Source organism: Drosophila serrata, unplaced genomic scaffold (genome assembly GCF_035046125.1).
Source record: "Drosophila serrata isolate PLE 108 unplaced genomic scaffold, ASM3504612v1 contig_382, whole genome shotgun sequence".
Lineage (NCBI taxonomy): Eukaryota > Metazoa > Arthropoda > Insecta > Diptera > Drosophilidae > Drosophila > Drosophila serrata.
In genome coordinates, this window is record NW_028257280.1 from 9,795,307 (window position 1) to 9,819,297 (window position 23,991).

At 36.6% G+C, this 23,991-nt stretch overlaps 1 protein-coding gene across 4 annotated transcripts in view; it reads left to right on the forward strand.

Annotated features, from left to right (window-relative positions):
* Nucleotides 1-23,991, forward strand: part of Ubx (Ultrabithorax) — an 89,344-nt gene that overhangs the window by 19,272 nt on the left and 46,081 nt on the right. For 3 of the 4 annotated variants that reach the window (XM_020958658.2, XM_020958666.2, XM_020958676.2), the window contains one exon: nt 8,620-8,670. The exons of the other annotated variant lie outside the window; for it this stretch is intronic. In XM_020958658.2, the coding sequence (XP_020814317.1) occupies nt 8,620-8,670 (51 nt within the window). The remainder of the gene's footprint in view (nt 1-8,619; nt 8,671-23,991) is intronic. 4 annotated transcript variants of the gene reach the window in all.

Consider the following 23,991-nt stretch of genomic DNA (forward strand, 5'->3'; position numbering starts at 1 on the left):
ACACGCGAAATGCTCGCCGCGGCGTATAAAACTGTTAACTAACTCAATTTTGTAGCTGTCAGTTGGCCAACTTGGGCTCCGGAGTTCAGCATGGGTTAATGAGTTGTTGTTGTACACATGTCACAACAAATTGGCTCGCAGCATCGCCGGTTGAGTCATAAACAAATCACTTGACCCCGCACCGTTCCGACGGATCCAGAGCGAGCTTATTAGTTGGGATCTTGGGCAGGTATTCCAGAGATAGCCTTTTCAGCACGTGTGATTTCACGGATGCACGCCGCACATGTCTGTCACACAAATGTCACTTAGAGTTGCAAACGCCGCGGACGCTCAGCTATTTCATAATTTGGCGGGAACTCGGGGGACCTGACATTGACTGGGGAGGGTGGAGAGAGAGTACTATATATACATTATATATGGGGAATTATGCGAAAAAAGCGAGTATGGAAATTAAGTATTCGCAGCACATTCGAACAGCCAAGTGACCAACAAGAAATGAGGATCTCAACGTTGAGAGAAATAATATTTAAAAGGGGTTTAAGAATCGTAATAAATAATTTATAAATATATTACATAAAAAACTGAATAATAATATAAGTAAGAAATATTTTAGGATACATTTTTATATACTCTTTATAGTTTCTTCAGTTTGAAAATGATTTTAAAACCTTATTTGCATAAATTAAATTTCTCTATGTGTGTTATAATTCTTTTCTTACCATACCTCTTTAAATGTAAACAAAGTTGACAATTCAATCAGTCTGCTTTTGCTGTGGGAAGTTCTGGGCCTTAATATATATAGAAAATAGGAAAATAGTATCTACAGTTGCCTTTATTTTGTTTGTTTTGTGTCACTTGAAGGGGTGTTAGAGAGGAAATTGGGTAAGGGAAAAAGGGGTAGCAACGTTGACAACGGCAACAATTGCAGCCACAACACTAAAGAGAGGGGGGCACAAAGGGACACTCCACGCGGTAATTCTGCCCAGAAAGAGTTTTGCAAACACACTCGCACACACTCTGGCACACACTCTCACAGAGGCAACCAAACTTGAGGCCATAAATTTGCAGCGGATCACATAAATCACATTCAAGTGAAGCTTAACACACGCGCCCAAGTAGAAGAAACACACACACAGAGAGAGACTCGGGCACATTGCCACCTCTTTTATGCAAGGCACAAGCACACACACACTCATTTTGTGTGTGTGTGAGAGGAAAAAAGGCATAGCTTTAGAAGCTCTAGAAACTGTTATAATGAGAATTCGCAAAGTGTCCCCAAGGGGTCACCAAAGGTCAGTTTTGTTGCATATTTGTAAAGTGCAAAAAACACTGTGAGAGTTATAGTTTAAGAGATAGTTAAGGGTGACTTTAGGAGTATAATCTGATAAATATATTCTACTTCTAAACTAAATTTCATAATTATTGCTCAAATATTTAAGGCACAGCAAAGATTTAAAGTTTTGAGCTGCCAAAAATTGCAGCCCAAAAAGTAGGCTATGGTTTTTGGTTGGATAACAAAGTATAGCTTATGGTGTATTTTAAATATTTTAAAATAAATAAGTTAAAATTATTAAAGTATAAGTATACTTTATTAAATACCTTTCACAAATTCCTAATTTCCCTCAACCACTTGTCTATTAAGCCAACAGTCCCATAAAAATTACCCACATACAGTAGCTCGGTAAAACTTTCAAGCCAAATTAACTAAACGGTTAAGGACAACAATTGCAAATTGGCAACAAATTCACAGATCATAAAGTGCCCAGGACACTGCCGAGGTGGGACAACAATTTCGACTGCACTTCCATCTGCAACTTCCAGTTCAGCTCAGTTCCCAGCATCATTTGAGGAACTTTGCCATTTGAACTTGACATTTAGCACACGGTTCGAGGGGGGGGGACTTCTTTCCAAAACAATTGCAGGCTAAAGCTAAGCGACGACAGAGATGGCTAGACAAGGGACAGAAGAGAGAGAGCAGGAGAATGGTAAAGAGAAAGAGAAAGAGAGGGGAAATGCACTTTTGGCATTCCTCGACTGCCATGGAATGCCATCACACAAACACTCACACACATGACACAGGACACAAGGAAAACACAGTTGCCAGGGTGCTAAAGGAAGCGAAGGGATGCAGAGCAACCCCCTGCCAGCAAGAGAGAAAGGGAGAGAGCGGAGTGAGTAAGAGTGTGTATGTGTGAGAGAGAGGGAAAGAGAGGGTGAGTCCAGGCCAGACAACAGGCGGCCATTGCAGCACCTGTCGACTGTGTCGGCCATGCGGCAGGGTCGCGTGCTCTGCGCTGCGCTGCTCTGCTTCACTTTATTTGCTTCCCGGATTTTGCGCCATTAACAATATGGTTCAGTATCGACAACGGGTATCGATAGAGGTGGCAATATTCATTCCTTCGTAGCAGTTCGGGTCAGTAAACATGGTCAAACTATAATTCAGATTTATTCAAAATATAAAAATACAACTACGAAAATATCTAACAATTGAAAGTCCAATTTCAAGTCATTTTTTGATAAGAAATACACATCAATTGTTCTTTAATATTATTTCTATGTATATAGAAAACTATGCAATTGTTGCTATTGATTGAGATTTTTTAAAAATAAATATATTAATGATTTAAATATTATTTTATTAATTTAATTTATATTTAAATTATAAATGAACTCTATTAAAATAATAGTTTCATCAATTTTCATTTACGTTTCTCTATAAACACACATACATTTTATAGTCTTTTCTTACTATATCATATTATAAAATATATCTTAATTAAATTAATAAATTAATTATCTAAAATATAGCTACAAAAAAGCTAATGCGACAGCCCTTTGCCTTCAGTCCCTTAGAAAATGGGAAAATGGTTTTACGACGTGAAGTTGCTTATAAATTAACCCATTGGCGAAATGAAAATATTGTCTGTTAATTGATCAATGTGTATGCAACGAGAGTGCAATTGCAATTGCAATCGTTGTTTCTATTTGCTGTTGTTGTTGTGCCATTTTGCATGTACTCTCCGTATATTGGTGTGCGTAATGCAGCTAAAATTTAATTAGATTCCATATTAGCCGCTGCACCAAATGCGCTTGGTTTAGGCTTTATCAACAGGCATACACGCACACACACACACCATCGTATTTTATGTCGTACGTGCAAATTTATTGTTATTGAAATACAATTGCAAAATTAACTGTCAAAGTGTGCGAACCATCGTCAATGTACTCGCAGTCGCATGCCATATGTTTATCCCCCCTTTTTTGAAAGGGGGTTTTAATTATGGGGGAAGGATGGGGCAACTCCTAATAAAAATTAGAATTACATTTTCATACTTTTGCAGGGTATTATAATTTTTATCTAAAGCTTTTGCAGGGTATTATAATTTTTATCTGAAGCTTATAACAAAGAGAAGGAATCATTTTCGACCCTATAAATCATATATATTCTTGATCAGCATCAACAGGGGAATCAATCTAGTTATGTTTGAAAGAAAAATACATTTTTCAAAATTTTCAAAATTTTCAAAATTTCAATTGTTCAAATATTGGCAAAAATTGTAAAGTTTTTAAAATGTAAAATAAGGTATGCAAATTTATTAAACTAATAATAACTAATATAAGAAAGCTTTCCGAATTGAAATTAATGCATTTTTGGCTGAGTATGAGTTTTTTAAAAACAGAAAGACTACATAAACTTCACCTTCCTGAAATTAGTTTAATTTCTTTTTTAAAATATTTTTTTTTACAAATAAATAATATTTATTACTGTAAACCTTGATTTCTTAAGTAATACCCTTTTGCTCAACCAATGATTAATGTTTCTCTTATGCACTTGTTAGGGCTTTATTTTAAATCCTTCTCTTTGGCTGGAAGCAAAAGTTGCCAATACCCTAAATCAGTGGCCAAAACTCGCCGCTGCTCTGTAAAGTCCCGCCCCCTTAAAAAAAAACCCCCTTTAACAAACCCCTTACAACCATCATCTCCATCCCCCTTCCCCGTTCCTACTATTTGCGCTAAACGAGCTTTGCATATTTACTGTACTAGCAGCAGACATTTTACGATATATTGAGAATTATTTGCAATATATTTCGCAACGGGCAACAGCAGCAGCAACAAGGACGACAAATGTTCCACCGATGGCAGCAGGCAGCAGCAGCAACAACAAGTGCACTGTTCAGTGGAAATGCAGGCAGGGAAAGCTTCTAATTCCGGCACTGAAACCATAAGTCTTTGTCGCATTGTACACACACAGATATTTGCAAAATACACTCGACAACACAGACAGAGAGGCACTGGAAAAAAGTCTTTAGGGGTAGGACAAATTCTACCAAAATAGGGATATATTTTCTAAGGAAAATTATATTCATTCCGAAATATTTAGACACATTTTAATTAAAAACTAATGTACCCAATTTATTTCATAAAATTATGCTTAATAATTCTACTTCCTTATTATCATATTCAAAAAGATTTTCCAATATCCTTGCGGTGTAAAGATATTTTCTATGACATATTTTGTTGCTCTACATTCCAAGAATATAAATTTAAACAATATCTTTCATTTACCCCTTTTTTCTCACTGTGCACAGTGTCAGAGGGACAGACAGTGGTGAACTGTGCCTTTGTATTGGTTTGGCACCCGGCATTTCACCAACTACTACCGGGTTATAACCGAAAGGTCCTGTGGGTCCTAGGCCTGGGCATTCCAGGCACTCGGGATCGAGCCCTGAAGTTGCGCCAATAACTTTACGTTCGATACACAAGTTTCGCATATAAATTCGAAACTTATTTTTCTGTTTTCAAAGATTTTGTTTAATTTACGTAAATTTGCATAAGATACAATTGCGAAATCCTTGTGCTGCTCGCCTTTTTCGCCTCTGCGGAGTCTGTAAATTTGTGCGAAAATTGAGCCAAAGTTCAGCCGAGGCAGCAACAAACATTTCTTTCTCTCTTTCGGTCGTTTTTTTTTTTTTTTTTTTTTGTGGATTTTATTGCCATGGCCTGGACTAAATTTGAATTCAGCTCAAATTGAAAGTTCACCAGCACACACAGATACATATGCATACTTGTATACCCGGTCAACGAGGACACACTCTCGCACAACTACGGACACACCGATATTTATGCGTTTTCGAATGCAGCTCAACTCAGCTTTAATTTAAATGGATTTCTCTGGCAGACATATGGCAGCATTTGCAATTTCCAAAGGGAAGTTGGGGAAGCAACGAGATGAATGGGGGGATGGTCCATGGGTCCATGGGACTGACTCCTCCACTGACTGTTGAGGATTGATTGTGCTTGTTGATATTTTGTCAAATAACGCAAATAAATACACAATTACACACTCAAGTGAATCCGAGGCAGCATTTACCCGGTTGACCCCCCCAGAAGGGGGTGGTTCCGGGGGGTTAAAGTGGGCGGACTACGGAGTCATGGGGTTAAACCGAGCATGGACGTGCTCTCTGTGTGTATGTGTGTGTTATCCTCGTTTAAAGGATTTTCATTTGTTTAAATGTGCTTTATCGAAAATGGCCAAAAGGCCGCTGGCCATTGCTGTGTTTGTTTCAGCTTCTGTCCCCCGGTTTGCCATGTACAATTTATGTTCGGTCCACAGTGGTTAAAAAATACTGTGATTCAAGGGGTTAATTAGGGTTGTAGGAAAATAATACAAATTTTGGGTTAATAAGGATTTTTAAAATCGTTTTCTTTGAAACTGGATCGATTAAATTTAATAAGGTAAAGAGTAAAGTAAAATGTTCCCCCTTATACTAAGCAGCATTTATACCACAAAAAGGATTGCCTACTTTTTGGGGCTTGAGAGTAATTTAGAGTTGTGATGAGCAAAGAGAGCTGTGTTTGCTTTATAAATATTTATATATCTGTTTCTTATTATGTAGATTTTAAAATATACAAAATTTACTTAATTTCAAATAAGTTACTTAATTTTCCCACTGTAAAACCCCATCTAAGACCCACTGTATCCCCCGACTTTTGACTTTTGTCAGTGCTTTGTTTTTGCTCTTTGCTGTGGCTTTTTTCGGCGCACGCCCGTAAATTCCAATGTAAAATGTTGCATTTATCTTGTAAAAATAATAAATCCAGGCAAAGGGACTTTACTCTCTCACGCTTCGCAGGACAGCGAGTAACAGATTGTGCCGCTGCCCATCTAAGGGATGCGATCGGAAGAAAGGGTTCGCGATGGGGGATGAGATTTGGAAATGGGTTCCAGGGCATTGTTAATGGCCGAATGGGTAAAGAGACGTAAATTTGGCTAATTTTATTAACCGTCAATGGAGTTTATTTCGGGGAGATATAGTATATATAGTATATATTGCAAGGGCTGGGGGAAAGTGCCAACAAAAAATTAGTCAGCAGTCAGCAGTCTGTCCGCCGGCCATTAATTTAATTTATTTATTGGCTGCCGCGCATTTATTCCGTTTCCAATTCGAAAATCCCAAAACTGCAACGCGATAAATTCAGTGGAATGCGAATGTGAAAATTGTGTCTCTGCATTTCCACTGCACATGCACATGCCGAGGATTTTCATTATAAAATATTGCAGAGCGGGCGAGCGGGCGACTGTCGCAAAAGAGTTTGCAATTTATTTTAAAATAAAAGTATCTAAAAGCATGACAAATAGTGTGAGATATGTTTTTGCGCACTGCAGCAGCCGGTCGGTCGCCCCTGCCACATTTCTTTTTTCCCTTTTCCCCCTCCAATCCAGAGACATATGATGGGGCGCCGCTGATTTATTTGCATACAAAAGCTCACCAGACACACACACACACACACAAGCAACGAAATTCCCTCGGCCTGATTCCTCCCTTTTTTTCACTCTCTTTTTTATTATATTTTTTTCTCATTTTTTATTTGTTTTATTTTTTTGCGTTACGCCCATTTTTGACGCCAACGGAGAAGCGTCGATTCAGTTGGCTGCAGTTGCCAAAGTGGGCAGGGGTGTGGCCAAGGGGGATTTGAGGGGTTTGAGGTGACTGTGGGATGACAAAGAGCAGTTCATGAAAAGTATATTTAAAAGCAAATATCAAAAGGCGAGTAAAACTAAAATAGGTAGAGTGGCATTTTGACAGGAAACATGTTTTAAAATGAGGTTTTATGTCAAGAAAATAATTAATTTTGCAGAGAATTATTTAAATTAATGTAAAAGCAAAAGAAAATAATAATCTCTGCACTTTAAATTTAAAATTTGTTTGTATTTTAACTCATTTATCATATTTGTATTCAGTATCTTTATATCTTTAATTGAAATGCATAATAATAATGTAGTTACAATATATCTCCTTTTAATTATACTTTTTCTAATCAAGAAAAGTATATATAAACTCTTCATGGATGTATAATAATTATTAAAAATTTATATTAATATTTAATTTAAAAAAACCTTCTAAGATTTTTCCTGTTACAAAACCTTTATCATAAGGAAACCATTCCAGGAAAATATTCCATAATCTACAATTTTCCTTATTTTTAAAGACCCCCACTCTCCCCTCGTTGTTTGTCTGCCTGCTCAATTCATCATTTGGCAACATTTTGCTGGGCGCCAAGTTGCATTTAGTTGTTATTTATGCAAATTTTACATGCTTCAACTTTTCGCCAAGCGCGTCGTGTCGTTTTCGATTATTTAAAACTTTGTACGGAATTTACTAGATTGCGATGGCGGAAAGGAGAAGGAGGAGGAGGAGAAAGTCTCCTTTTTAATGCGCACACCTGACGCGCGCTGCTGCGAATATCCTCCTCTGGGAGAGCTCCTCCTCGAACTCCTTGGTCCTTGGTCCTTAGGATTAGGGTCTGCCCTCTGTGCATAATTTTGTGCGCTGCTGTTGAGGCAAATAAATTCTTGAGACGGCTAAAGTTATTAGATTAGCATTAGAGAGCTGCTCCAAGGAGCAGGAGTGGGAGTAGGACAAACATCCCGGGGCCGAGCTTAGAATTATGATTTACCTGGGGTTATTTACATGCGCATAAACGAAATACCTCCAGCAGTCTCAAATTGCTCAAAATTTATGAAAAACTTACCTCACCGCTTAGCGAGTCATGTGGCTTTTATAGTTACCCAAAAAAATAAACACAGGCGCGGCAATTTAAACATTTTTTATTTGTGTTCTTTTTATATATTTACAACAAAATGTGGAAGTTTTCAGCATCAAGGAGCAGGATAAGTTGACTCCTATTATAAATATATATTGTGCCTAATGTTTTTATATTTATATTGTGTGTCTTATGTTTTTAAATGTCTTTATTTAATTCAAAATGATATGAATTACATTTCTTTGTGCATTTTTGTTTCTTGAAATTATTTCCCAAGCCCTTAAATTAATATTAATGCTACTTAATGATATTTATATATTATTTATAATTATAATCTAACTACTTATATGCTTAATATTACTTTATGTTTTATATAATTTTCTAACCTTAACATATATTTATAATTATGTTGAACTTTAATTAACTTTTAGTTTTATTTCTGTACCTTTATTTTCTCTTAACAAATTCCTAATTTCTTTGGTTTTTGCTGTATTTTTTACTAACATTTGAGAGGCACCTTTTGCAGCCATTGACCTTCATAATTAAATACCTTTTTCTCTCTGTTTTTTCCAGGTAAGAGATACTCAGAATCTCTTGCGGGCTCACTTCTACCAGACTGGCTAGGTAAGTCAACGTTTTTGTTATATTTTTTGTATACCCTTAGATTATAGTTTTACCCATGATTTAGTTTTTGAATTTTTGTGAGAAATCCTATTTTGAATTTTGCCATTTTTTATTCAATTTTCAATATATGTTGCAAAGCCATTTTTCTTTAGAAAAAAACACTCTATTTTTTTGATTTTGAGAATGCCAACTGTCCCCAAAAAACCCCAGACATATTTTTCGAAAGCCACAGAAACACACAAACAAAAACTGAAAAAAAAAACGAACCCAAAACCAGTCCAAAAACTCCAACTCCAAAATACATTGAGTCTATCCGAATCGAGCTTCTTTGATTTTTGAGTTGATTTTTTGCTTTTGATTGTTGTTGCTGTTGAATGATGTTGCAACATCATGACATCATCATCATCATCACCCTTGATCAATCATCCTCCCCCCCGTTTGTCTTCATTTCGTGTCAGTCAAAAGGAAGCGTATCCTGCCAGAGTTCGAGAGGTAAAGCATAAAGAAAATTTTCAAATTCCAATAAATCTTTCTGTAAGTTCTGTGTTGTGTGCCTTACTCTACTCTATTACTTCCAATCTATATTTCCCTAGAACCTACTGTACATATCAACATATCCTTAATGTGTCATAGTTCAGCATGTGCATGCATCCCAAAATAGGTGTTTTTGGCCAAATAAATTAAGCCACACTCTCTGTACATATAATATGGGAAATTATCAGCTCATAAAATTTACTCAAAATAATTGCCAATTATTCAGTTTGTCAACTCGATCATACGATGTGCAGTGAGAGAAAAATTCAAGGGAACAATTTGATTTGAAAATGAAAACAGTGAATTGTATTATTCATTAATAATGACGGGGGTTTAAAAAAGTAAAAGTGAATATATTTTAACATCAAACTATAAAACAAGACAGTTCTCAAGTTGCTTTTAATTGTATTCACTTTATTTAAATCCAGGAAAATTCATATTAAAAAAATTTTAGTCGTGTATTATACTTCCCACCCTTAAAAAATATATAAATCTTTCTGTTTGACATTTTACATAATTTTAAACAAGTTTTTCAAGACATCAGCTTTAGACTCAAGCATGTTTTATATTAATTAAAAAGAGATAAAAGGTTACATCAACTAAAAATATTTAAAATAATCAGCTATATTTCCCAGTGCATGTAACAACCAATACACTCTCTTACACACACATTTTCCTCTTGGTTTTTTCGGTGTGCAATTAAAAGCCACCCACCGCCCATCGAGTGTTAGGAAAAGTATCATTTGGCACGCAAAGAAAATCAGCGAGAAAATTGGTGATGGCTGGCTGCGAAATTTTACAAAGCGTATCATTTTGTTAGCAGTTTTTTCAGCAGGTTGCACTTGACAAGAATCGCCCCAAAGCACGCCAAATACATATATAGAAGTGGCACTGTGGTGCAACAACTGGTACAGTGGTACCTCCCCCGCACAGACAATTAAGCACACATTTAATTTACTTCGTTTAGGCACTCGGAATCGCTGTTAATTCCCTGTTTTTAGTTATGTTAACCAAACACTCGACAGACAACACACATTTAAGAGCCACTATATATTGTACATACATATGTGTACATGTGCAAGCTCTGCGATTTTCTATATATATATGGATATATATATATATGTTTATGGGCAATTTATACAATCGCATAAATTACCAGGACAAACATAAACAAAACTTCATTCCACCAACACACAGAGAGAGAGAGTGCCATTTGCCAATCGTAATCAATTCCTGTCCATAAAAAAGGAACAGGGTCCTGGAGAGTCCTGTCCTGTCGCCGACAGTGACAACAACAAGTACGGTTCCAAGTCGGTGGCCATAGCCGTATCCGTATCCGTATCCGTAACCGCCCTCCAACCCCAAAAGCCCATTCCAACGCATAAATATTTATCTGAAATGTTGAAATCTTCAACTGCAGAAAACGTAAAATCCATTAGAAAATTAATAAAGTCTATGGCGGCGAAATGTTTTTTCTACGAATGCGGTTTTCCACTCTCACTCGCCCACCATTTTCCCACCCCTGGCCCATTTTCCGGCTCATTTTTTGTCATATAGAGAAAATTTGTGTCTGTTTTTTTGAGGGGCAAAAGAATGTATATTATGCCGACGCTAATAGAATAAAATCCAATCGATTACAATAATGTTTCTCTGTCTGGATAATGTTTTGGCGGATGAGGTCCTTGGAATTGTTGTTGTCAGCCTTTTAAGGATATAATCCATTAGAACAGTTAGACGCAGATGTCATAGGATATTTTTGTTTTATGAATTAAGTGGATATTTGCTTTTAATTGAAATTTATTTATGCGAGAGCAAATCCGCAATGGGATTGTCATTTACAAATCTAAGAAATATCTAAGAATTGAATGTATATAGTTATAAAAAGTCCAATAAACACTCCTTGAAAATTCTATCTGATCTTTAAAACATTTTGAAATCAATTTAAATCAGCCTCTCACCTTTGTTCAATCAATTATTTTGTAGATTTTTCATAAAAGATACATTTTCATTCCCAATAACTAAGCAAATATTCGAGATACAATCGCAAGATATGTAAATCTCCCCTCTAGATGTCTGGTTCTTTGATCGTTTTGTTGGCCAGATGTTTGCACACACTTTGGAGTTGGCTTCATTATCATTTCGGGCGGTGTCTATTTATAAAGCGGAGGGAATGGGGATGGGGATGAGGATGAGAAGGGAAAAACATGAACATGAATGGAGCAAATGTCTCGACAAGATCGACGCCAAGGCGTCGGTTTTCTTTTTTCCCCCACCGGCACGCAATTCGAAATAATAACATAATAATGTGCAATAAAGTATCTTAATTTGTTGAATTGTTGATAAACTTTGGCGCCACTTTGCGGATAAACATGAAACAAAGCAATTGGTAAATGTTACTCATACCCACGATGAACTGTTCCATTTGTTCCGAAATATGTAATTCTAATGATATTGGGCAGGTTTTGCGAAATACTTTTGAAATTGTTGTTGTTTTGGACTCGAAAGGACATATTTGAAAAGTTTCAACCTGCATTTCCGGTATTTTGATCTTTGTTTCAACTTTTGTTAAGTGGGAAATACACTGAACAGCATGGGTTTATCATTAGGAAACTGATTTAAAAGGTGTATTTAAAAGTTATCTTTGAGGAAATTGTTTAAACTATATGGTAATGCTGTAAAGATTATTTAAATGTTTAAAAACTCATCTAAATATAATATTTAAAGCATTATTTTCATACTTATCTTAAGTTGTAAAACAAATTCGTTACACAAAACCCTCATCATAGATCTAGGATTTCCTGTTTAGTGTTATGACTTGTGACTTTGGCAGGTAAACACTTACTCACTCACACAGGTAGGGATGACATTCCGACGACTGCAACAAGTTGAATTATCTGCAAGTGCCCCCTTCCCCCCTCCCAAAAACACACACTCTCGCTTACATGTACTTGAGTGCACTTCCTACACTATCTCTGGCCGTTGGCCATGTCCTCTTAATTGCCCCTGCGAGAGAGACTTGGCAAATTAGTTAATTGGCGGCCAGTTTACTTTGAACTGGCTGTGACACGACCTCCACGCTGGCCACTGGTCGACAATGTATCTCGCAGATGCAAAGATACATGCAGGGAAAAGGTATCACTATAGTTCTTCCCTGGCTTGAGATAGTGAGTGTATCTTTTAATTTATACTTTAACATTTCTTATACAGGGCGTAATTCAAGATAAAGATTTGTGTATTTATAAGATACATATTACTAATGTAAAGGGTTACTTTTATATTTTATTTATTTCTTAATTTTAAATGAGTCACTGTATTTCTCAGGAAACTTTTTAAGCTCCACTCGCTGACCAAATTCGAATCTCTTTGGGTCAAATTTGATGGTCCTTTGTTTCTTTTATTTGTGTCTTCAATCGACCTTTGAAAATGCCGCATTCTAACCATAATAACAGCACTTAATATACTTTTTTATATATATATTTATATATAGATATACCTGTATACCTTTTCATACACCGGTTATTTCAATATTCTTTGCTTTTGTTATTTCTTTGACTGTATCTTTGTATCTTTGATGTGGCTGTAATTACGGGTTATTAGCTTTCAAAAGTTCAAGATACTCTAACAAAGCGGGGGAAGCAGATACAAAGAGTGTTTTAAAGTTATTGTTAAATATCTTTTATATATATTACTTATAAAATAGTTTTAGTTACAGATAAAACTATGAAACTATAAATTCTGGGAGTTTTTTGAAGTCCTATAAACCATATTTTGGAACCATTAAATTAAAAATGAACAAAGGGCATTCCACACTCCACGGACTCCCACTTTTGCTGATTAAATATTAATATATTAAGCATTCATTGTCATTTGCTTTCAGATTAATGATTAATAGTCATCGAAATTTGAATAACAATTTCTGGCATTAGCAAACGGAATTAATATAGAATTAATATTTGTCTGCCACTCGATTCGCACGCAATTAAAACACTCGGCCGTCAGGTGAACACCAACAACAAAAACATTCTTCAAAAAGGTACAAACAATGCCTGCCAGTGGCTTTTATCGATTTTCTTTGGTGGCCATTAGATTTCGCACAGTTACCCATATTTTCCGCCATTTGGGAAACTCCCCCATTAAATGGTGGGGGGGGAAACTGTGAAAGGGCCTGAGGCAATGTGGCAGATATTTTTCTTGTTCTTTTGCCAGCTCAGCAGATGAATGCGTATAATTTTCGGTGTGATTTATGCCCGTTGACCCCGCTTTGGGCCACCTTAGTGGCACACATGGCCAAGACCGCCCCCGTTAGATTTGTTATGGCTTCCAGCAAGGGAAGTACTGTACTGATGCTGGTGCTCCTGCTCCAGGATCCAGGATACTGGCTCCTGGCTTTATCGCTGCGAATGCTAAACGCAGGACATCCATTTCGGGTTCAGGATCCAGGGGCGGGCTTTATTACATTAGGCGTTCGTAAAGTAAAAATTGTGCCACTTTCTCAAAAACACGCACAGCACAATAAGTGGGTGTGTATGCCGGTGCCACTGCCACTGCCACTGCCGCTGCCTTTATCCTTCGTCCTTTCAACCTGCTGCGGCAAAGTGCCGAAAAAAAGGGCATTCGGGGCGGGTAAATGTACCCAAATGTGCTTGGCTCTACGCTTTTGTTGGGGTCTTACTGCTCTTTTGCTTACATAATCAGTCATGTTATCCTTGTTTCGCCTTGGCCCACAAACACATTAAGGATACACAACAATGCGACATAGACATAGAACAAAAATTATTTATTTATGTCTCGCCGGCCTTAGGCAGATATCTTCTTTTTTTTATATATTTGCATTGCGTGCCGCTTCCGGGGGTTGGTTTTTTTTTCGGGGTTTTTAAAAATCGGTCAACCAATATGCAGATAATGCGTAGGAATGCGGATTTTGGTAAGCAGGTCTTTAACCTTTAAGGGGAATCTTTAAAATGTTATTTAGAAATTTAGAATTTAAAGATTTTTAAAGGGATGTTCTTGAAGTATCATTATTGGAGGGATAACTCTACTTATTAATATAATTTTTAGGGGATGGAAACTATCTTGTACATTGTATCTACATATAGCTACATCTTTATATTGAATGATTTTATTTGAGATATAGACAGTGCAATTTTATTAAAAGAAACATTTTTAAGTCGTAAAAAGATTTCTATACGGTTTAATGAAATATTTATCTTAAAACAAAATTACCTTAATACAATAGATATAGGATATATATATAGGATAAATATTTTAAAGGATCCACTGAAAATACATTTCTTGAAAAGGTTAAGAAGAAGTGTTTCGATTTTCCTACTGATAATCTCAACACAAAAATAGTTTTAAAAATTTTGAAAAATATATAAATACAATTTGAACTAAATAATATTTATTTGGGAAAAGTTAAGCAGAAGTTCTCCTATTTTCACAATGATAATTTCAGCCCAACAAATTATTACAACAAAATATATAAACATTGAAATAATATCAACTATATAAACTTGAATAACTTATATTAAAGTGTTCTAAGTACTTCCTATAATTTCCCTTAACTCTCACGCATCTCTGCCGTGTGTGTGCTCTCTCTCGCATTTCCATTTCCACAGCTTTTCCATAGCTTTTCCCCTGCGTTTTCACCGAATTCCTTGTGCCATTGATAAATGGCTTTCTGCTCGGAGTTTTGTTGATTTTATTGCTCTCCATGGCTTCTCTTTGGGGTTCTGGGCCTGCTCCCGGTTTTCTGGCTCTCGCGCTTTTGGCCATTTGTCCTTTTTCGCATTCGCCGTCGGCGGAATTTCTGTTTGTTTCCACTTGCCTTGCGCCGGCTTTCTCCTCGAGTTCCTTTTTTTCTTTCTTTCTTTTTTTTTTGCTTGCTCAACGGAATCTGGGCTATTTATTCACCCAATTTCTATTTTTCTCTTTATTTTTTTTGTTGTTCCTTTGCCACATTTATCATTGTGCCTTCAGCTGCACACCACACTAACACACACTCACACACGCACAGTGGGTTCCACCCACTGCGAAATACACTTGCAGAAATCCCCAGGTTAATACCCAACGACCCTTCTTTGAGGCTCTTGGCATTTCCCAAAAAAAGAGTCGCGGGTCTATAATCAAGCATAGTTTATTAATCATAATTGCCATTATTGTCTTTTGTGTCACAGCCAAATAGGTGAAACCCCCAAGAGATATCGAGGTGCGGCCAAATATTTATTTTCTAGTATTCCAAAAGCGAGATATCTTCGAGAGGAGGAGATCTTCGATGGGAACTAACCAATTCCCTAACACACCTTGAAATAACTACATTTATTTGTAGAGTCTTTTCGTTTGAATAAATTTAGAAATTCAAAATATTTAATAATTACAGATGTTAAATCAAAACCATTTAATTTTCAAACAAAAATCAGAATGGGAAATATATCTTGTATTAGAAGTTATAGTATCTTTTTAAAAAACTAACCTTCAGTTTTATAACTTTGTCTAATAGATTAATATACCTAAAACTAGTCAGGTTTAGATATATTTTATTAATAAAATCTCAAGATTTATACTTTATCTAATTCAAACAATGTCAAATCAAAAATTCCTTTGTCTTGTTTAATATTCCCAAACAAAAAATTTACATTTCTTGGAAAATGACAATTAACTATACAAAATATTTGTTTATAAACATTTTGATAAGTTTATGGCCAACGATGTGTGACAGTTCCTAAATCTTTATAAACTATATAAACTCATTGCGAATGCTTCGTGTGTTTCCACCTCAGCGAACTCATAAATAAACTCCCAGCGTCGCCGGATTTGTGCGATTTTTGTGTTTATATTTTTCTTTTTGCTGTTGTCATACGCATGTTTAACCCCACACTTCCCCCTTAACCCGCTTGGACCCCTCTCAGTCCGCCAGGTTTCGAAGCGCTGATGATGACGCTGCCGTGCGTGTTGGGAACCCAAATAAAAAAATAAAACAAAAATAGCAACGAAGGCTTGGCCGTTGGACACACACTTACAAATATACTAATACAATTTTGGGGTTTAACTTCTGGATGAAGAGAAAAGGGGGAATTATAAGGGGAGACATGAGTTAACCCATTAATGTTTAGTGGTCGAAAAAAAGTATTGAGCTAAACAGGAAATAAGAAAGAAGGAATAAATAAGTAATTAAAGTTTTAAATGCAGTTTACAAATTAGATCAGTAATTTTTAATATAATACCTTATTAATTTTAAATTTTTTAAAATTATTATATGGTTAATTTACCCAAGATCTAGCATGAAAAATATTTAAATCAATTCTTTCAAATTGATTTGCATGAAATTTAATAACAATTTTCCACCAAATCTTTGCTAAAAGTAAATCCTCTTTAACAAATTTTGTTCAGTGCATTTGGCAGACACTTAAAGGGTTAAGCCTGGCTCTTCAGTCGTCTAGCAGAGCCATCTGTCGGACATTGGCGGCACCAAAGAAAGGGCAAAAGGCAACCGAGAAAAAAAAGGTGTTTGAGCGACAGAGCTTTTTGGAGGCTAAAAGGCAAGCTTACGGGATCGCTGTTTTAACACTAAGCTACAAGATTCGAATCCAATTCAGAGACAACATCCTCTCGATGGTGAATTAAAATGCATTGCATGCACTCACGCGTGGGTGGAAAAACACTCGTTTTGATGAGGTGTCGACTGTGATTTAAACAACAACTGGCAGTCAAAAACTGAATTTCAATTGCCGATTATATAATTGAGTATGCCGCCTCTTTCACGCTCTCTTTGGGGGATGCATAGAGCTATTCCCAGTGGAATGACCCATATACGAATTTGAATTCCAAAACTCAGCCGATAATGATGGAGTGTGAGTGGAGCGAGTGAGAGTGCTTTATGGCGGTCGTAAAAGCACTCAAGTTACTGCCAGCCGCCGCCGCTCTCTCCATTTATCTCATTCGCTCCTGGTTCTTGAGTCGTTTTTACCGCGAAACGGCGCACATAAATAAATCGATGAGCACTCGAGCCGCTTCGCATCGCATACTTAATTTTATTGATTTGTTTGGTGCTTTTATTTGTTTATTAAAGCGCGTTTATGGTGGCATTAGTTTCAAAAGTAAATAAAGCACTTTTTGGAGGTTCTTGTTCTTGCCTTACTTACAACAATAAATTCGGCAGCTGAGTAATTTCTTTAGTTTATATTATTATTTTTACGGAACATGCGCAAAAACCAAAAAGGAAGACGACCAAGAAGAAGCAGCAGACGCGTCGCGTGTGTGTAAAATTAAATTTATTTATTGTATCTAAAAGGCTGCAGTTTAAACTTTGAAAACGTGTGAGAAGCGAGAACAAGAAAAGTAAAACAATTCGCACATAAATTGCTCAAAAGGAGACGTGCTTAATACTTTTTATGGCTGTTTTCAAAACAATGCGAATGATTAATGAGCTATTGGCACACTGATAAAAAATTCCACACGCACTGAGGTGAATTTAATTTACACATTTCTTATGTTCAAAAACAATATCTAAACCAGTTTATTTAATTTCGACCGCTAATTTAGCTGTAAAGTGCCGCCGAATAATATTTAAAAACATTTATTAAGCACTGCGCGCGCGAGAGAGAGAGCCAGCAGCAGACAATTTCCCCTCCACACACACATACACACACATGCGAAGCACCTACTCAACGGCTGCTAGCAGCCTGATTTATTTCCCATAAGTCAAAGCAGGCGAGCACATAAACGCGCCGCGCCAGAGCGAGAGCGAACGAGGCGAGCGAGAGAGAACGGGGCTGGGCAGTTCAGTTATTTGTCTTGCGGCACCGCCATTATTCATTCGGGCTCTCTCGCTCGCGCTCTCGTCGGCGTTCATTCATTCTGCGCTCTCTCCGACTGTGTGAGTGTGTGTATATGTGTGCGCGCGCTCTCTCACTGTGATTTTAATGGCCGCTCTGAAGTGTTTATCGTTGGCACACAATATTCGCAAAGTGGCATTTCTTATGGCAGTCGCTCTCTCGCTCTCGCTCTCTCCTCCTAATGTCGCCCGCCCCCTTTTTGGCTCACTCGCTCTCTTTCTATGGTTTGCACTCGTTTCTCTTCCCGACTGCTGGTTTCCCAGTGTTTTCCTGTTGCACTTGGCATTTTCTTTTCTTTTGCCGCTTTGGCATTTCTTCTTGGCAGCAGCTGAAAAACCGCGCCATTCGCTTCCTCTTGCCACTCGCGTTTCTTGGCAAAAAGAGTTGTTTTAAAAATTGTTTACGACCGCATTGCTGACGCTGTTCATTTTCCCCTTGGAAAAACTCAAACTCACTTCCATCTTTCTGTCTTCTGCTGCTTCTTCTTCTCCTCCTTGCTGTGCCTGATTAATAGTTTTATTTATTTTTAGCGCTCATCTTCCAAGTCCAAAGTCGTTTTTGTCGTCGCCAACTCGAAATTTATGAGTCTTTATTAAAACGCCGTATTTCTCTTGTTCTTGTTATTTATTTTATCTCGGTTTTACCCTCTCCCTTGCTCTTATTTCTTTTATCGCTTGTTTTTTTTATTTTATTTTATCAGTTAAACCAAATTTTGTTTTTATCAAATTTCTGTCACATTTCGCTGATTTATCGGTCTTCTTAATTTATTGTTCGATATTTTTCCAAAAGACCTTAATGAAGTGGCGGAAAACTATAAATAAAAATACTATTCACGGGTGTGCCAGAAGTGTTAATTGGTTCTGGAGGGAAATATTTATGGATTCTCAGAGCGATCGATGGTCTTTTGGGTCTAGCAAATTATAAAACTATAATTTTTTATGATCTCTTTTATCGAATTTAAAGCGGTAGCCATTCGTTGCTTAATAAATCTCTGAAAACTTTTGAAAATTTCCGAATTTTAAGAGTTCCAATTAATAATTACATTAGTAAAGAACTGTAATATTGGAAATGTATTGTTGTAGATTTCTAAATTCGATTTAACGACTCTGAATTAGTTTTTCTTAAGGTATTATCAAAATTGACTATTGAATATATTTGGTTATAGATTTATCTTTATATAGAATATCTTTGTTTTTTTTTTCATAATATGTATTTATTAGTTTTAAATTATTTTATATATATTGGAAAAATATATTTTATTACATTTTAAACATTTCTGAGAAGCTAAAAAGACCAGAAGAACCCTTCGCACTCCCATCTCCTCTTGATCTTTGCTGACTTTACATTGTTTGGTCTTATATTTAGTCTTTTTCGATGCCTTGGAACCACTTCTTTATCTCCCAAATGTAGCTGTTGACAAAGTTTTGGCTCCCCAAAAAAAAATCTTAAAAAAAAAGAAAACAGAAAAGACACGACCACGACTGCCTCAACTGACCCCGCCTGACCCCCTTTCCCGACTCAAAAAAAAAAAAAGAACAGAAAACATGTGAGAACTCCAGATGAAGCTCCGGCTCCATCCTCAGCCCCAACTCCAGCTGGGCATCCGATCGTGTGGAGCCGTGTCCTCGAAGAGATCATGACAAGATTTTCGTGCCCGGGCAGGAGGATGAGAAATGTGGCAAGGGACACGATATTTCTCGGTGGATTTCGCCGGGAAATCGTTGTAAATTCTCAGGCGGCACGAATTCGAACTCGACCGAATCCCAAAATCCCGAAATAACAATCGTTAGAGTTATCCTTGACTTATGCATTGTCTTTCGATTTAGGTTTCTTTATTTTCGCAGTAAGGGAACCGTTTTTTAACCGTCTGAGCAACATATGAAAAGCATTAAAAAAATATATATTTCAAGAGCGTCTTGGGAACATTAACTTTTTAACGCCGTCAAGGTCGGATCTTTATATAGTGTATACCATATTCTCCTTAGCCTTGAATCGGCTGGAAAAATGTGTGCAATTTTTTTACGAGGCCATAAAAAGTGCAATGTTAAGTGTCGGCCTCGTAAACAAAACGCTCGCGCCTTCCAGCGGAGGCAGCTCAGCTAATTTGGCTTTCCGCTGAAAATTCAGGATTTGCAGGATACTATAGGATGCTGCGAGACGGGAGACAGGCCAACGGACGGCGGCCAGGACACACGCTGTCCTGCGACCTTTTTTGGCGTACCGTTCTTTTGCCATTTAGGTAGATGGACCCGTGCATTTGGCAGTTTTTTATGGGCCCACCGGCCGTTGGCAGTCATGGAGAAAAAAGAACAACAAAAATATATATTACAAGAAAAGTAAAAAAGTAGATAGCGGCAGGTAAATGCGGCAAATTGCATTCAGGGAAATAGGCCTTCTTTGGTTGAGTTGGTAGAAGTCAAAAGACAGATGCAGTCCTTAAACGAAAAAGGAAGTCCTTGGAGTTCTGTTCTGAAACATTATAAAATTGTGGTAAATATTTTGAATAATTAGTAAACTATAGCATTAAAAGTGGGTATGCTTTGTACTATTTATAATTAATTTAAATTTGTTTAAAAACCAACCAACCTCACGTTTTATAATTTAAACTTTTAGACCTTTTTAAGCTAGGAACACAGTAAAAATAATAACAAGAAAGGAAACTATTTTCGGAAACCGAATTCTATAAAAAAATTTAGGATCGTGGAGAAAATTTATCATAGCAAAGTTAAAAATATTCGCATTCTTTTAATCTTTATTTATCCATATTTTTATATAGCAATTTTTTTTCGAAAAATCTATGCTTAAAAATCTCATAACTTTGCCAAAAATTAATTAATTTTAAATCGGAAAGCTTTCTAATGTAAGTTTTTATTAATTTAACAAATCTGCATACTCAATTTAATATTTTAAAAAAGTACAATTTTTTCCAATTTTTTTGTGACAATTTTAATGATGTAAATTTATAAAATTTTGAAAATTTTGAGAAAATTAAATTTTAACCGGTCATAGCTAGATCGATTTGTCTCTTAATGCTGATCAAGAATATATATGATTTATAGGGACGGAAATGATTCCTTCAATGTGTTACAAGCTTCTGACTAAAACTATAAAACCATTCTTAGGGTAGATATTATTTATATTTATTTGACAATTTGTTCAGGAAATCAATGTTTAAAAATTTTATAACTTCGCCAAAAAATCATCGATATCCATTCGGAAAGCTTTCCCATCTTAGTTTTTAAAAGTTTAACAAATTTGCATACTCATTTTAAAAATAAAATTTGATTAAATTTTGGGATAATTTTTTTGACAATTCTAATGATATAAAATGTCAAAAATTTTGAAAAAATTCAATTTTAACCGGACATAGCTAGATCGATTTGTCTCTTAATGCTGATCAAGAATATATATGATTTATAGGGTCGTAAATGATTCCTTCAATGTGTTACAAGCTTCTAACTGAAAGTATAATACCCTTCCAATTGCATAATAAAACCAGAACAAGATCTAGGGGCCAAGAAGGAACAACTTGGGGCTTAGAGCAACAAAAAAAAAAAAATATATATAGCAAATTAACTAAGGCGCAATTCGAGTGGAACTCTTATCAGATTTCTAATTAATTTAATTCTGCCTCGTCCGCCCCAACGACTGACTCCCTGTGAAACCTGAGTCGACAAAAAATGTGTCCCGGCTCAGGTGATGGGAGGGGGAGGTGGAAAATGGGGCGGGAGGGAAAGGAAAACCCCGGGATGAGGGACAACGAACGGCTGACTTCCTGACTCTTGTCAAAGTTTGCTGATTAAATCAGTCATAGAAAAACCGAGGGAGAGACGACACACGGCGACAAATGAAAAGCTAGAAAAGCTTGAAAAAGCCTTTCGACCAAATCAAATATTTGCCATTGGCCAGGACGGCAGACCGACCATTTAACCGTTAGTTTTGTGGCAGTATTATGCAAAAAAAAAAGTATAAGAGAGAAACAACAAAAAAAAGAAGGGAAAAAACCGAGGGAAAGGGGACCACCAAATGGGGGAAAGAGCCAGGCCAAAAACCAAACACGAAACAGTTAAGAGGAACGTACAAGGAAAAAGCCATCGTCATCGGCAATTCAAACATATGCACGCCTCGGCCCCGCTGCCGGCTGCTTAGTTAGCCTCATTTAGAAAACGTTTGTTATGCAATGCCAACATTTGTATTCGAAAATGTTTTTTATTCAGTTGTTGACTTTTTTTTCTGTACCTCCTTCTACCCCGTTTGGTGGCGCGGCCTAAATGGCCGACTGGGGTCTTTTGGGCCTGAGAACAACGCTGAAGGAGATGGCCAAAACGATGGCGACATGGCTGTTGTTGTGCCGACTTCAGCTGTTTTTTTTTTTTTTTTTTTTGGTTCCATTGCCTTCTTGGTTTCTTTGGCCTTTTCCTGGGCTCCTCCACCCTCTCCTCTTCTCCTCTCCTCCGCTCGAGTTTGAATTTTAAATGCAATCATTTCCTTTGCCGCAGTCGGCGGTAACCCGTGGAGTAAGGACTTCGTGATTTTCGCCATGATTGTTTCAAATGTTAAGCGGGCCAAAAGCACTAACGAAGGAGTCCCCTGCATAATAAACCCACCATGGCAATTCGCTCAGTGTATGACTCCAAATGGTGATTTCAATCGCTTTGCACGCCCGCAGAATTTCCACCAAAAAATTTCGAAAACAAAAGTTTCATTTGATTTATGCGTTGAGAGCGATTTATAAAGATGTCGACTGAAAGTCTCTGTTTTTTTTTTTTTGGCTCCTCTGATACATCTCCATATACTTGGGAATTTAAGTATATATATATATATATATATATATATAGGTATTTTTTGGGGTTTCACGTTTTTGGGAGTCTACCTGGAACATACCTCCATCAGCTAAGTAAGATAAAAATTTCAAGTTTTTCTTGGTTTCAGTTTTTTTTTTTCGTGTCCGCCGGTTGCTGTCAACCCAATTCAAATTGTGTACAAAATCGTGAGTCGCATAATTAAAATTTATTTCTTATAATCATGGCAGGAATCCGGCAATTGAGTTGTTCGCTTAATGTATGAGTATCGATAAGCAGTTTAAGCAAGAAATTACAAAAAGATTTAAGTTATAAAAGCAATAATCAGGCAGCTTAAATGTATTTTAAAATGAATATTTATTTATTAAATGTATAATTAGTAGAACTAAGTTAAAATGCCTTATTTAGGGAACATATTCAGCTTGGAAACATTAATGAAAAATAAGAAAATAAGAAGAAAGAAATCTAAGCAATTAAAAAACATACTAATTCTCCAAATAGTGCCCCTTACTTTCTGTAAATACCTAGTTTAAATTAATTATTGTTTATTCAAAACCAAACTGAGTTTGATTAGCACTTGGCGCACTATAAAACTGCTAGTCATAACAAATCAGTGTAATGATCGATCCCAAGGCAATCGGAGCAGTTTTACAGCCTATTTATAGACAAACCTATCGATCAGCAGTCAGTACAAAAATCATGGCGCCAGTTGGCACACTGGAAAATGGAGGAAAATGCAGAGGGGAAAAGCGAAACAATCTGTCGCAGCCACTTGGAGACGAAGTCAAGTGGTCAGGGCCGCTGCCATTTTTGGTGGCAATGCGAAAAACTTTACAATGGCAATTAAAAGTAATTACCAAAGCCATTAACGCAGCAGCCACCAGCAGCAGCAGCAGCAAAAACTGGAGAGATACCAAAAACGGAAAAAGGCTAAAAAAAAAAACGAAAGAAAAGAGCCGTGCACGTAATTTATTTGTCATCAATCGGCTGGCAATAAGTCAGACAATCACAAAAATGCTGTCAACATTAAGACATGTGAATACGAATACGAATACATTTTTTTTCTTACCTTTTTCTGCTTTTTTTAAGCAACATTACGTTGCTGAAGTTGCTGCTGTTGCTGCTGCTGCTGCTGTTGCTGCTGCTGCTGT